General features: G+C 44.9%; 1 protein-coding gene across 1 annotated transcript in view; it reads right to left on the bottom strand.

The window, feature by feature from the left end:
- Positions 1-369: 369 nt before the first annotated feature.
- Positions 370-15,460, bottom strand: part of SYNDIG1 (synapse differentiation inducing 1) — a 1,155,325-nt gene continuing 1,140,234 nt past the window's right edge. The window contains exon 4 of the mRNA XM_069606880.1: positions 370-3,191. Within this exon, the coding sequence (XP_069462981.1) occupies positions 3,033-3,191 (159 nt within the window). The 3' untranslated portion in view covers positions 370-3,032. The remainder of the gene's footprint in view (positions 3,192-15,460) is intronic.

The raw sequence follows: 15,460 nt of genomic DNA, 5'->3' as shown, positions 1-15,460 counted from the left end.
CTGCTAACGGTGCTGGTGCTTCTGTAACGGCTTGCCTAGCATGGCCACTGTGCCCAGCAGGGTCAGACCTGTCAGTCACAGTGGCCACGGCAGGCAGACTCAGAGTTTGCCGATCTGGAAACAAGGGTGCCAGTTAGTTTACCAGCACTTTGTGTATCTTCATGTGCAAGGGAAGTTCATCACTTTGATCACCAGACAGAGGAGCTGTGAAATAACATTTTCCTTAAAATGTTGAAGGTGGGGCATGCATTCACGTGGCTCAGATATCAGTCTGTAACTTCTGCTACCCTTGCTAGCTCGAGCAATGGGAACTTGTCAACACAGAGATCGCAGACCCTTAACATTTCAAGAAATAAAAGGGACCACAAGTGTAAGCCTTTTTTTTTATTACAACTCCTCAGGTGCACACATGATTGGTGAATTAACGATCATTTCTTCCACCCCCCATTTCTCTGTCCCACTCTCTCTCACTCGCTTATTTGCACCCATCTTTCTCACCCTACTTCTCCTTTTCTTCCTCTTTCACTGCAAAATTCGAAGGTCCGAAAGTGATTTGACTCACTTATACAAACTGAACATAAATGCTATTTGCCTTGGATTTTGTATGTACCAGCGCATTCTGGCTTAGCTTAATTATACAAATATACACATTTGTACAGCATGTTTTGGCACAGATTGGAGCAAACACGAATGTGGAAATTTATTGGACAAATACATCCAGGACCAATACAATTTTGGGAGTCAAGTATGTTGTTCTTATGCTTCATGCCCTATAGACGACTATTGCAATTGGAATTTCATCATTTGCTCTTCCCGTTTTAAGTTGTAGCATATCTTGAAATTAAACCATAATAATCGTATTTGTATTTTGTAATCTTTTCATAGATCGCAAAATAACATGACCCACTGAAATGGAGGACTCGAAATGAGTCAAGCAATGGAGATTACTACATCAGTCCAGGTAGTAACACATTTCTTTTTAATTGAGATCGATCGATGCAGCGGGATAGGGCAACTTTTAGTTGGGAGCATGGCCGCTTGGTTGAATGGCAGTATTGCCAGGCTGAGTAATCAAATCCTGAGCATAGATTCAACACGCAAGTAATTTGCCCAATCAGAGAGGCAGCATTGCCATCATGATCATTGCCCCAGCCTTGATAGTCCATGAAACACACCATTTTACAGAGATAAAGGGGGACCTTAGTTCACATGAGTATACTTGCTACTCCAAAGTTGGCATGATTATGGATCCATCGGGTCTCTTCTTTTTCAGCTGCTGCTCCAACCTGCTGTAAAATCCATGACTGGCAGATGCTGCCTCCTGGGGCCATGCAGTGATCTCACCCCACCCACCGGGAGCGCTAGGCGGCAACAGAAGCAATCACCCCCTGGGGCGCACATTGAGACAGGGTACATTTCTAGAAATGCAGTAGCCAAAGATAAACAGAAGCTGTAGCTTGAAGGCAAGACCGGTGAGCAAGAACCCGATATCTGTCATCCTGCTGTTGTCTCCTTTAGTCCATTTATTTCGGAGAGGAGTTGGAAAAGTAGACAGAGAGGAGCTCCCCGGTCATTCAACAGATTACCAGTCTAGTGCAGAACGATTGAAGTGTCCAATGCGGGAGGCCCCAACATTGCAAGGAAAAGTTTGTATTTAGATTGCATACACTTCAAAATGTGTTCACATTTTGCAAATGAAACACTGAAAAGAAGTTAAACCTTAAAGATAGTGCTGTGGAAGCAACTGCAGCGTGTCTTCCGGTTTTAGAAAGTCAAGCTGCAAAGAGGATCTTGGTTGCATGCAAAATGCAAAACTCGCAGACACAATGTACACACTCGCTTTTGTAAAAAGTGGTGAACACACATACACACATCGAAAACAGGGTCGTATAATTATTAAATAGACGTGTTCGCACTGCAGCCATTTTAACTTTCTGTGAGCATGTGATTTTATGTCAATATGACTTTAAACAACTTTGGGAAAAACCTTTGGGTACATTTATTTACATGATTTACAGTTTTATCACCAGATATTTCAAATGATGGTCTTTAGAACAATGAACTGTAATAGCAAATTGTGTATGTGGTAATTTACATGCCTCTTCAGTGATAGCCTGTACCATTTCTTCAGCATGCAATGCTGCTCTTTCAAAATACATTATCATCCACATACCGCAACTCCTGCCGATATGTTCTGCACAGCTGACTTTCAAACGTACACCTACTCTCCTCCGTGGTAATTCCATCAATGATAGCTCATGACATCATCCTCATCAGCCCCAAAACATTGTAGTTTGCAATATTAGTTGTTTCTCTAGTAACTCTCAAGATGGCTGCCACAGGTTCAGAACATGGGTGCTCAAATTGTGTCACCGTGTTGACCTTCCTTCCATTTAGTGAGATAATTGCACACTTGTTTCTTGCTTTGTATAATTTTCTGCCATAATAAGAAGCATAAATCACTCATGCACTTGATCTTTGTGGCTGTGGTGCAAATGGAAACTTTGCCCTTGCACGATTGCCCCAATGCCTCTTGCCCACTCCCTTGTCCTATTGCTTCCTTCCTGAAATACTGTGGTGCTGTCCTTCCAGAGTGCCAGACAGTATAACCCTTTCAATGCAGGACTTAAAATCTTTTCGATGGAAATTAAGACATATATATATATACACACACACACACACACACATACACATACACACACACACCTAAAGGCATAGGAGCTTTCAAGCTACAAAGTGTGTTTTCATCAGACTGGGCTTTCTGCACCCCATTGGGTGAGGCTTGCATCTTCCAGGTAAACACAGTGTACTGTATAAAGGAGACTCCTGTGAAACAGGAAAAGCAGAGGCTTGACACAGTTTGTCGCAATGCTTGTGGGGCATCCGATAGGCTTGCAATCCCTTTTACCATCCACAGATCACACACCAATGTCTGTACTTAGAATTGTTCAAAGGTCACACTCTCAGGAGGTGTGGTGTGAGAGCTTTCACCGGTCTCTTTCTCGCAAGCCCTGATGCCCATGTCTTCTGTTTCATAAGTGATTGTTTTTTGAAAGGTAAGCGATGAGGGCCACAGCCACCCCCACGTAAATCCCGGTTCCAATCGTGATGGACAGCACCGCCAAGAAGAGGGCACGCCTGGAACTGGAGCTAGCGTGATGAAAGTCTCCCTTGGCTACAGCTTTGTTGGTCTGTAAAAGAAAAATAGAGTTTTAGTGATAAAGAAACTGAGACGATAAAACGTATTAAAATATGACTCCTCTTCAGTGGCCCAATGCAGAGCTGATTCCTAATATTTGTAAACCAAGTGATAACAATGATTACGTTTTTCACCATATAATACCATGTTCTCATCCCGTGTCTCTAAGATCATCACCACAAAGCCTGCCCTATAATTTGAAGCAACCTTGTAACCTCTTCATTACCAGTCATACAGACAGGAAGGCAGTCATTTGTTTTCCCAAGACAAGTACAATAAGCCTGCCCATCTTTCTTATTTCTGCCTCTACTATTTTGTGTAAGGCTAGAACCAATTTCTCTTTCTAAATGCTGTATTCTCCCCCTGTGACGTTATAGCAGGGGCATGGGGAATTCCGAATAACAGGGAGATGGCATTTCTCTGGCAGGTAAGTATTTTCCTTTTGTGGGTTGGCGCTTGGTGATTCTAAGGGAGCATGGTATTGTGTATGATGTATGTCTTCTCTCAGGCTTCCCCAATGAAACCCCATGCAATGCTGGTCCATTGGGACACTACAGGGTTGGGAAAGAGGTGCAAGAGACCGCACTCAACATATAATCAAAGGGGGGTGCCTTTCAACAACAGGGGGTATTCCATCAAGATGTTCTAAGTGACATTACAGATTGTGCTTCGTTCTCGTTGTTAAGAGGTCACACAGAACATCTTAGTGGAATATAACCCCTTGAATAGCTACCAATTTATAATTCTATGTATACAGTAAGATATTGACATAAGGATACATTCGAAGTCCTATCCCTTTTTCTCACTGGAATTCTGATAAATTGAAAAGCGACTTGATTATCTCTCCTACAAATGCAATATATCCTCTGCCAAGTGTAGGATCACAATTCAATTCACTCACGGGCAATTTATTCATTTATTCTGGATTTTATATAGTGCCCACAAACCACGAAGGCAGCATGAAGGAGCATGAGATGCAGACGAGTAAACCATTTGTAAGCACTGATGAAGAGGCAGGTCTTTTGGAACTCTTGGGCATCAGAAGAATTATGAACCCCGCCCCTTCTCGTCTTACAGTAGAGCACACCTGAATAATCCTTTAATAGCTCATAAAAGGCAATAACTTCTCTGCTGCACTTACTTCATTTATTGTGCCAGCTCTAATGCAGCTCGACCAATTTCCTAAAGGCATCATGGTCACACAAATATGTAATATGATGAGTTCACCTTTTCACTCATACGTGGACTGAATAGAACACCCTCCCAACAACTGGCCAATATAGCTGTACAACATTAACATTCCTAAATATTCTCCACCAAAAAGTCTTCAATAGTTGTTTTCGTATGTAAAGACTAATGTGCCATTGGTAGGCTCCATGTATGAGCACTGAATTGCTATGTGTGTTCAGGTGCAACATAACAATACACTTTACACTCTGTCAAGCCAATTTCTCTTAATTGAGTGAACACTACCCAGCTATCATTCACCACATTCTACTCCTATACAGGCTCCCTGACCACAACAGGAGTTCTGCAGACTCCCTCAGTGACGCCCTATCAACCATCACAATTCAGCATCCTTCTCTCACAAGATTAAGAGATTTCAACATCTGCTTTGACATTCCCTCAAACCCCATGACCCACTCTCACTGAAAACCTAGAAGCCTTCAACTTGGCCCAACTCATATCTCTTCTCACCCACTCCGCAGGCCAAACCCTCGACATGGTATTCAGTGCCACAAACCTCATTTCCACCCTTCCTACCCACCCTCTCAATTGGGTGAACACTCCCCAGCTACCACTCACCACGTTCTACTCCTATAGAGGCCCACTGGCTACAACAGGAATTTTACAGACTCCCTCAGTGACGCCCTATCAATCACCACAATTCAGCATCCTTCTCTCACCAGATTAGGAGATTTCAACATCTGCTTTGACATTCCCTCAAACCCCATGACCCACTCTCACTGAAAACCTATAAGCCTTCAACTTGGCCCAACTCATATCTCTTCTCACCCACTCCGCAGGCCAAACCCTCGACACAGTATTCAGTGCCACAAACCATTTTTCCACCCTTCCTCCCCACCCTCTAATCTGGACATCCCAATCTGCAAACTTCTTCTCCCACCTGACCCCCTCACCCTCCCTCCCCCAGATAACCAGCCTGCTCTCTCCAACCCTTCCCTCCCAGCCCCTTCTAGAATTAAGTCACCATTAACCTGGATCTAGCCATTTCCCTCCTAAACTCCCAGCACTCTCCATCCAGGAAGGTCCTCGCCCCATTGAACTCTTCGATCGCGGGCTCTCAAGTGCACTTATCCCCCTCCAACGAAGCGTACCTCTCAGAGACTGGACACCAACCCCAAGTGGTACACAACCCACCTCAAAGATATCAAAACTCTCAAGCACCAAATGAAGAGGACTTGGAGAATCAACCCCACTCCTCAAAACAAAATCTCTCTTGCGAGACTGACAAGGGCCTAACGTCAGAAATTAGGAAAGCCGAAAAGACCTTCTACAGGAACCAAATCTTCAACTCTCATAACCCAAGCCAGGAACCGCACAAAATCCTAACATAATTCAAAACACTAGGCTGCTCAATAACCCACGCCCTCTAACTCCAAATATCTCTGCAACGCCCTGTTCGAACACTTTTCCAATATCACTATTTGTTAGACACTATGCCATCCTTTCAAAACTAGCAGCGAGGCTCCCTACTCCTCCCCGTTCTCCACCCAACCCTAGATCTACCACCCCCTCTATGCCAGTCCCCATCTCACACCCTGAGTTCCTCCAGCTCCCAGCGCAAAGCCGTATGTCAGGTTCCCATGAATACCCCTGTCACCCATGCTTTTCTAGACCATCCTAACATGTGCAGGCAGCTTTACACAGTCCACCCTTAACCTGTCACTCTCCTCAGGAATTTTCTCAAAATCCTTCAAAACGTCTTACGTCATACCCCTCCTAAAAAAAACCCTTGCTCGACCCACTCCTTCCTCCGAACTACCAGCCTATTTCCAACACACGCTTCATTGCCAAACTCCTGGACTGCACTGCAGAATCCAAAAACCTTCTTGACCCAGCCCTAACACTGTCTTCATACCCTTCAGAGGAACTGAGTCCTCTCTTGTGTCAGTTAGGGATGACTTTAAAAAACAGCAGATGTGGAAGAATGAGCAGCGCTCATCCTTCTCGACTTATATGCCGCATAGTGCCCACAATTGTCCACACTCACAGTATTGTCCATACTCACAGACAGGCTATACTCCTTAGAAATCAAAGACTCTGCTCTAACATGGATCTCCTCCTTCGTCTCGAATGACTGGCAAATTATGCTCTTCACTTTTTCTCCTCCCGCTCTCGCCCTGTGCTGAAAGGGGTCCCGCAGGGAGCTTTCCTGTTTCCCCTCCTCTTCAATATGTACCTTAGCCCACTGCCTTCACTCATCCAATCTCATAATCTCATCTGTTACAACTATGCAGATGACACCCAGATCATTCGCAAGATCCCCAAATCGTCAGACTCCACCCATCCTGACCTCTCCTCCTGCCTTTCCAATATTGACCACTGGATGACAACCAACAACCTCATCCACAACACTGGCAAAACAGAAATTCTAGTATGCGGTAAATCCACTCTCCTTTCCCAACCTATCCCCTGGCCACATTCCCTAGGACCCACCCCTGCAAAATCCACTTCAGTAAAAAACCTCAGATGCACAATGTACTCGAATCTATGGGCCTCATTACGACCCAGGCACTAATGGGTTAACAGCGCCGTAAAAGGCTGCGGCACCGTTAACCTATTAGCGCCTAATTACGAGGTCCCTTTGCGGGACCCAACCTTAACGGCTGGTGTAGACCAGCCATTAAAGTAGGGACCCGCAAAGGGACCTTGGTGCTAGTTACGGTGCCGCAATTTGCGGCAACGTACTTAGCGCCTTCCCCATTCCCATTGAGCCCATGGGGCAAAAATGGGAATGGGGAAGGGCCATGGAGGAAGGGGGAATTACCGCCCCACCAACCTTGTAATGGGGTGGTAATTCCCCCTTTCTCCATGGCGGAGTCGGTTATTTACCGGCATGGACCATGGTGCTAATAGCACCATGGTCTTCCGCCAGGGTCGTAATGAGGCCCTATCACTCTCCCACCATATCAACTCGTTGTCCACAACCGGCTTCTTCCACCTACGCACCCTCAGCCGAATCTTCCTGTACCTCACCTACCCACACTGAATCTCTGCTATCCTTGCCATCATCCTCTCCTGAATAGACTATGCAAATTCCTTTTACCTAGGTGCTCTGGCAGACCAGCTCAGGAAACTCCAAAGAATGAAAAACGCTGCCGCCTGTCTCCCTCTTGGCCTCTCACCTAGAGAGCATATGAGCCCCACACTCAGAGTCCTATACTGGCTGCCCATCGGCAGACAGACTACCTTTAAAGCAATGTGCACAACACAACGTGCCATCCACAACATTGCTCCAGGATAAACTCACCCGATAACAACCAACTACGAACCTCTGATCTGGTTCTGCTCTTCTCATTATCCCCCATTACAACTCCACCAGATCGGGAAGATCTGCTTTCTCCATCCAAGCCCCTTCCATCTGGAACTCGCTTCCTCTCCACGTCTGCTGCATTGACAACCCGCTCTCTCTTTCAGAAAGGACCTCAAAACTTGACTATTCCCTACGCAACCTGAAACCCTCTACCCCACAGTTTTATCCAACACCACAGCCTTATTTGCATACATTAGCCCTACTCGCATCTAGACACCAACAAGTCAAATGTGCCGCAGATGCCGGCTGTTGTTGCAGCAGTGCACCCTACACACATCAAAACTCTGACAAGCTTTTTATTCGTAGACCCACATGCACACACAGCGAGATCAAAGATAAGCTCCATCTGAGCTTAAGGTATGTATAAACGCACCACTTTAGTGGACATGTGCCGCAGGCACAGCTAGCCAACCACACACTTTAGAATGCAACTACAAGTACGACAAATTCAGTCCAGCTGGACACGTAACAGCTTCACCCTTACACCAGACTTGCCTCAACACCTCTGACATTAGAATACAGCCACAACCTATGACAATGTTTGGTCTAGCTGGGCACACATCGAGTGTCCTGAACTAACGCTCTGTCATGTCCTGCCTCAGCACCCATCCACATGCCTGATTTCTTGGGTTGCTTACTGAAGCCTAGCTAGCCCTCCTAAGTCCTAATCTTGGCCAAAAGCACACACACGTTAAGTCTTTTCTGAGAACTGTCCCAAACCTGCACTTCGGTCCCTGAGGGCGTTCCTACCACAAAGCGCGTTGAGGCCATACAAATGGGAAACAGTGTTATATAAGTGACGTCTACAATACAGTACAATACAATAAAGAGAGTAGCACAACTACTCAGATTCATTAAATAATGAGCTGCTATAATACATACTAAAAGTATATGGAGATAATGATACACTATGATCAAATATGCAAAGTGATGGACGTAATGTTTTGATGGTGTCAATCGTTTTATGAATGATAGTCGGGGTAGACAAAGCTACAGCAGGAGAGCAAGACAAAATCTTGCTGATGGTTTTACAATGTTTGCAATAGTAAATAAGCTCCAAAACATTGTGAAGTTCATTTTGATGTCCGCCCACTTCACAATTTAATGGCAGTCGTGGTCCCCAACAGTGACCTTGAAACGATGCAATGGGGGAACATTTTCTGCAGGGAGCTGTGTAGTGAAGCATAAGTATTGCACTGCCCTTCCCCCATCCGTATAGAAAAAACCCATGCATCGGTGGCCAACAGAGCGATAGGCAGGCAGGCAGTGCTTCAGCCATTAGCTGAACTGTGGTGTTGTCATTTATCAAAAGTCATAAGGGGCCCTGTAGGCATCAGAGAATCTAGTTTGGCATGGGACTGGACCTTGGTGGCTTCGAAGCATACCAGTCAAATGTGATGTCAGTATGTCATCAGAGTGACGAGATCCTACGAGTGTACAATGAATAAGTCAAAAGTCAGTCAAAAAATGCTTTATTCAGCAAAAGTTACTATCAGCACACACACTACATTTCATAGTTTACATAAAAGAATAAAACAGGCTGCAGGATGATTAACATAAAATGCCATAAAAATTGGATGGTAGGAGCACAATAAAACATTTGATACATTCTTCCTGGGTAGCCAAGCACAGTAAATATATTTAGCAACAAAATATATTTCATTAGTGGACACAGTAGCATTGGGAAACTGCCTCCAAACTGCTTCTAACACGTTCTCTCTTGAACAATGGAGTCAGATACATGTTCCTTCAGACACTATAGCATTCACAAAATAACCGACAATTTGTTACTAATTCAGGGGCCATGACACAGGCTGGGCAAATTGGTGAAAAAAACCCTGTCCAACCACAAGTAAGTGCTGCCACCTGTAAGGTACCCACTCCGAAATTGATAAACAGGCTACGACCACAGGCAGGAGAAATAAAATCCAAATAAATCGCTACCTCCAAAATAGGCTTCAAAAGGAGATAATCCTGTCCAAACTTCAGTCTTAAACACAAACTATCAAGAGTGTCATACCTAGCAAACCACTTCACATTATTCTTTGAGCTAATTGTCATGGATGAAGTGTTGTTGCAAATATTCTCCAAGTCTGCAACTGCGACTTGATGCTTTACATGGCATAGCCAAGGAAGGGAACGACCATTTGGATAGTTCAACTAATCATTGAGGGCTTCCTAGTATTTACCAAGATCTGGGGAGCTCCACAACCTGATCCAATTAAGGATTGATTTCCACAATAGTTGACAGATTACAGGAACCACATTCTATAATTAATAAAGCACTCAGGGTACCATGCAGTAGTCCAAGAAGCTTCTTTAAGAATGTATGCTTGGGGATCCCAAAACGAGAGCAGTTGGAACATCCCCAAATCTCGGCTTCATACAGCCCAGCCAAAGTAACCTGGATGGTATAAATGTCAAGGGCAGTTAAAACAGCCTGGTCACCATGAGAAACAAAAAACCTCCTTAGGCCACCACTATTCTTTGCCAGATTGATCAGTGATTTGGTGATTTGGCTTGCCAGGTTCCATTATCAGAACCTCTTACCCCGATATAATCATAGTAAGTAACCTATTCCAAAACTGTGCCTTCTACTTCCAGCCCCAGTGCTGTTACCCCAGACTTCCTTGTCGGAAACATCATCCCCTTGGTCTTACTCCGGTTTAATGTTAAGCCCAGCTGGGAGCACTTAGAAACAAAACGCTCCAAACTTCTTTGAATATCCATTGGGGATAAAGCCAATAAAACCGTATCATCAGCAAAAAGTAGAGCTGGGAGAACATCCATGCCTAGTTTTGGTGGATCCAGGTTTGCGCCCTGGCAGTCAGCCAATAGGGCCAGAATAATCTCATTAATGTTGAGGATAAACAGAAGCGGGGCAAGAACGCAGTCTTGCCACATGCCTCTGTTTACTGGAAACTGGCTTGTGGTCTCTCCCGCTGGACCCCATCTCACCACAGCAGTGTTGCAAGGATATACTTGAATAATCACTGCCACCGGATGATTTGGGACCCCCTGCTTCAACAGAACCTTCCAGAGCAGATCCCTAGTGACATTGTCAATAAATACTGAGTACACTCGCATCTTTTTTTGAACACAGTATTTATGCAGGATCATATGAAGGTGAAGGCACTCGTCCACTGTACTCATCCCCTGCCGAAACCCGGCTTGAAGGTGGGAGATATGGCCCTTAAATTCGACACACATCTGCAGTTGCTGGAGAATAGCCTCAGCAAAGATCTTCCCTGATGCATCAAGAAGCGAGATGGGCCTATAATTACTTGGTCGAACATACCCCCCCTTCTTATATATATATAGTTACAATCTTGGCACAACGCCAAGAAGTGGGAACTTTATTAAGGTTGTCCACTGATTGAAAAAGATTAACTAGTTCCGGCACCCAAATATCTGGCTCCTCTTTTCAAAGATCGATCAGTACTTTATCCGGGCCAGGGGTCTTTTGGCCCTTCCTGCTCAGCAAGGCACTTCTCACTGCAGGCAAAGTAATACTAACAGTAAAACCACTGTCGATCAATGGCTCAGCCACTGTACCAATTAGGCCCTCTCCACAGGGACTGTCAGAAGGCACTGCTACATCATACAGCCCACAAAAAGAGAGGAGCCGTTCTTCCTCAGTTATCATACAGTTCAGATCATTATCCTTGGAGTCGCCCCACTCAGAAACGAAGGACCAAACGGCCTTACTATCTTTGGCAATTGCAGCTCTTATAAATGTGTTCCATTGGCCCTTAAGGAATCCAAACTTCTTAAGTTTCACAACACAGATATCAATCTGTTTCTCAAGTGGTGTAAACCATCTTTGCTTGACTTCCCCGGACTACTCAGAAATTACAATAATGCATCCTTGGCCGATCTACAATCAGAATCAAACCAAGGAGAAGTCTTTAAAGGCTTCTGCTTGGAAGCGGGTTTTAGCTTAGAAAACTATGGATTAAGCGCAGAGGTTAGCTGATAATATTCAGATAAGATCTCCCCATCTCCACAGTTGGATTGCTTTTGATAGAGGGCAGAATAGATACATTATATGATATGACATGATAAGCCATTTATAAAGCACCTGTACACAAATAGGTCAGGGTCTTTAAACCTGCTGTCAAGATGTTGTCCCACTTAACAGTACGGCTGGCATTCCCAACTATTCTAATTGATACACTAGGGTGATTGCTCGCCTGTCTTTTGCCATACCATCTCAACCCAATTGTGAGGGGTTTATGATCACTAGCTAGGTACTCCAGGATACCAAACTCCTCCACTTCCTCCCAGTCACTCATCTCAATCCAGAAGTAGTCAATACTGGAAGAACATCCCGGCACAAAAAAAGTATCCTTTCCAGCTCTATTCTCCATGCGCCTGCCATTGCACGACCTCAGATCCAACCCGTATAATAACCAGGCTGAACCCATGGCGTACCTATGGGCCCGTGAAGGACAACTCGCCTCCAGAGACTGTATTTCTCAAACAGCTTTCACATCCTACCAGAGCCCCTCGAGCTCCAGGAGGGGATCCAATTTGAGATTAAAATCTCAGCCAACAATAATGTGACCCACTCTCAGCAACTTTGGTTCCCAATTGTTAACATGTGACAAATCAGATCAGAGTGGCCTGCGGGTCAGTCCTATGCGGCCTATTATAAATATTAAAGATGAGCAGAATGAGCCCCTCAGAATTGGTGCAAGTAATAATGTGCAAGTCCGAAGTACTTTCTGTGCACATCTAAGGATCCCATCCCAAGTCCACAGCCACTAAGGTCAACAGTCACACCCACCGCCTTCCTCTAAGCCCCTTTTTGGCTGGGGAGTCAAATGTTCTAAACCCCAGGATTTCAATGAATAAGATAATGCAAAATGTCCCTGATGCAGATAAAATTCTACTTAATTGCAATCATATCTTAAGCAACGGGCTGTCATCACATTCAATGGTACAGTTTTATGTACTCCGCTTTTTTCAGTAATATCAGGGCGCTTCCGACAGGAGTCAATGCACGTGATTGTTACCATTACAGGCCAAGGATCTTGCCTTTCTATTAAAGAGTTCAGCTACCATCATACACCAGGGAGTCTTATCCTCATATATTAGACATACAGCCATCATAAACTATATGGAACTGATCAATCCAAATGTATCAAAATGTGATCACTGAAAAAGCAAGAAATTCAAAACAGGAAAGCTGGTTTAGTGTTGGGGATTGGCAAAAATGATCATACCACAAATTCCTTACAGTTATTCCAAGTCCTACAAGGGTTAGCTTTCTAAAGCTGCTGAGCCTTTTGGCAACCATAACCCAGCTATATGGTTAAAAGGTTCAACCACTGCATCCATTCAAAGAGTCTATGATCCTCCTTCAGGAACAATCTCTTCTGACTGGTATATCAGAGGAAAGGAACCGGGTGCCTCCATTAGAAGCATGTAACTGCAGCGAGCGCCCTAAAGTGCTGAGACTCGAATCGGATCTCCTTGAATTTAGGATGGCTTTCAATTTATTTTCAGGTCGATTTTCCAGAACTGATGAGCAGACTTTGCCTTAGTAAAAATTTACTGTTTCTCCTTTTTCCGTTTCTTACCATTATATGCCAGGGGTGCCATGCCATTGACTGCCAGGCAAGCAGCAATGACATAGCAGGGTCTGCCACCATTATATGCAAGGGGTTCTGCTATGGGTGCTGGTCAGATATGCCCGATATACCCTGCGATTATATGCCACTGGTAAAACTGCCATTGGTGCTGGCCTTATAGGCCAGAGGTTAACTCCCGTTATGCACTAGGCATGCTCAGGGATGTCATTTAGGGGTTGCCATGGGTCGTGGAGGTCTCCCTTGCTACCCATGTGGTCACTCTTGTTACCCCTAAAAAAATAAACATATATATATATATATATATATATATTTATATATTTTAATTTAGTTTTTTTATATTGAGGCTCCTGGACTGTGGCCAGCAGCATGTGGTTCTGTGTTTCTTGAGTGGCTCGTTTTTTGATAGCTATAGCTGGTATGATAGCTCAGTGGGTTGAGCGCTAGCTGCTGCAGTGTGCGTTTGATCTGCAGGTTCGGCTCTCGGCAAGGTCAACTCAGCCTTCCATCCTGCTGAGGTTGATAGATGAGTACCAACACAGGTTGGCTGATATTGTTTGTATATTTGTTTTATATGAAGCACTTAGGCATAAGTGCTATATAATAACACATCATTATCGTTTGACCTTGGACGTCTGCTTGCATTCACAGTAATTTAGTAAATGGGCCTATATGCTCTGATATTAAAGATAAATATGGTGATCCATTCTTTTATGAAATGTATATCACTTTACAGGGAAATCGTAACCATGTTTTTCATAGTGTACTTAGAAACAATGCTATGTGATGCCACTTCCTGTTTTGTCAAGGGGTGAAAGATCATGTTCCATCACTTCCCGTGATGTGACTTTAGGCTGGGGTCAAATGACATCACTTACTGTGAAGTCATGTGGGATATATTGACCCACTCAAATGTGCTTTCCCACATCACTTTGCTGCATTGGTGCAAGAAACAGCAAAATGGCTGCGCTAACTCCTGTGCACGCCAGGATCTCAAAATTGCGTTTTTACAACCACCAAAGAAAATGGCTGCCTCACCCTGCCACACACATTTCAGGCAGGGAGGAATAGAGTACACACCGCAGGAGTGTGCCAGTGTGCTCTGCAACGTTCAACATTGAATTAAGTGAAATAGGCAACATTGTCTTGCTGAAAACATTTTCCAAACTTTAAAAATGCTGTTTTGAGGCTAATCCATCCATGTACTATGAAACTGCTGCGATTGAAAAGGCCCAGCCATGCCCAGGAGAAGTCATTGTGCATTAGCAAAACCATGGGGGTAATTCCGAGGTTGGAGGTATGGGAAAAACGATACCGGTAAAGGATTACCGGCATCGCTTACCGCTACGGGCCATTCTGACCAACTAGACCGCTATTTACGGCACCGTAAAGTACGATGCCGTAAATAGCGGTCAGGGCGCGCACGCGCGACACACCAAGCCGAAATTAGTGGCATGCCGTAACCCGGAGCTGATCCTAAGTAATGCCGACATGCAAATAACGGCCTCCTGAAGGCCGAAAAAGACCTTACCGGCATGGAGAAAATACCAGCATCTCCGAGAAGGTGTTAAGAACCCTGAGCAGTGTTTTAAAGTGCCACATGTGTGCACAATCAGCACAGGTGGAGGCAATGGGGTGAGGACCAGTACAAAAGGAGCACCCACACACCACACCTCCTCCCACATCAAGATGATACCAATAGTGGTAGCATTACTGGAGCAGGAGGCCCTGCTTGCAAGGCCTCAACTACAACAACAACAACAGGCCCCACCACAGAGGAGACACAGGAGGAGAAGGAGGGTGAGACAGGCCCAGCATGCCCTACCAGTGCAGCCACTGTTACCATGACGGCATCCCCAAATCCCTCTCAACAGAGCCACCCACCTTCAACTTAACACCTGAGCAGATCCACATCCTGTACCGGCTTGACCGTGACACCATCACCACCGTAGTGGACCTGATACACAACGACATAGAGAGCCTCATAGAAATACGCACCGCCATTCCCCCTCTACTGAAAGTAGTGTCTGTCCTGCACTTCCTTGCCACAGGCACCTACCAGCACACAGTGGGGCACATGCATGGCATCTCATAACCCTGATTTTCCCG

Source organism: Ambystoma mexicanum, chromosome 4p (genome assembly GCF_040938575.1).
Source record: "Ambystoma mexicanum isolate Mex_15411 chromosome 4p, UKY_AmexF1_1, whole genome shotgun sequence".
Classification (NCBI taxonomy): domain Eukaryota; kingdom Metazoa; phylum Chordata; class Amphibia; order Caudata; family Ambystomatidae; genus Ambystoma; species Ambystoma mexicanum.
This window is presented reverse-complemented; position numbering and strand designations above follow the sequence as displayed.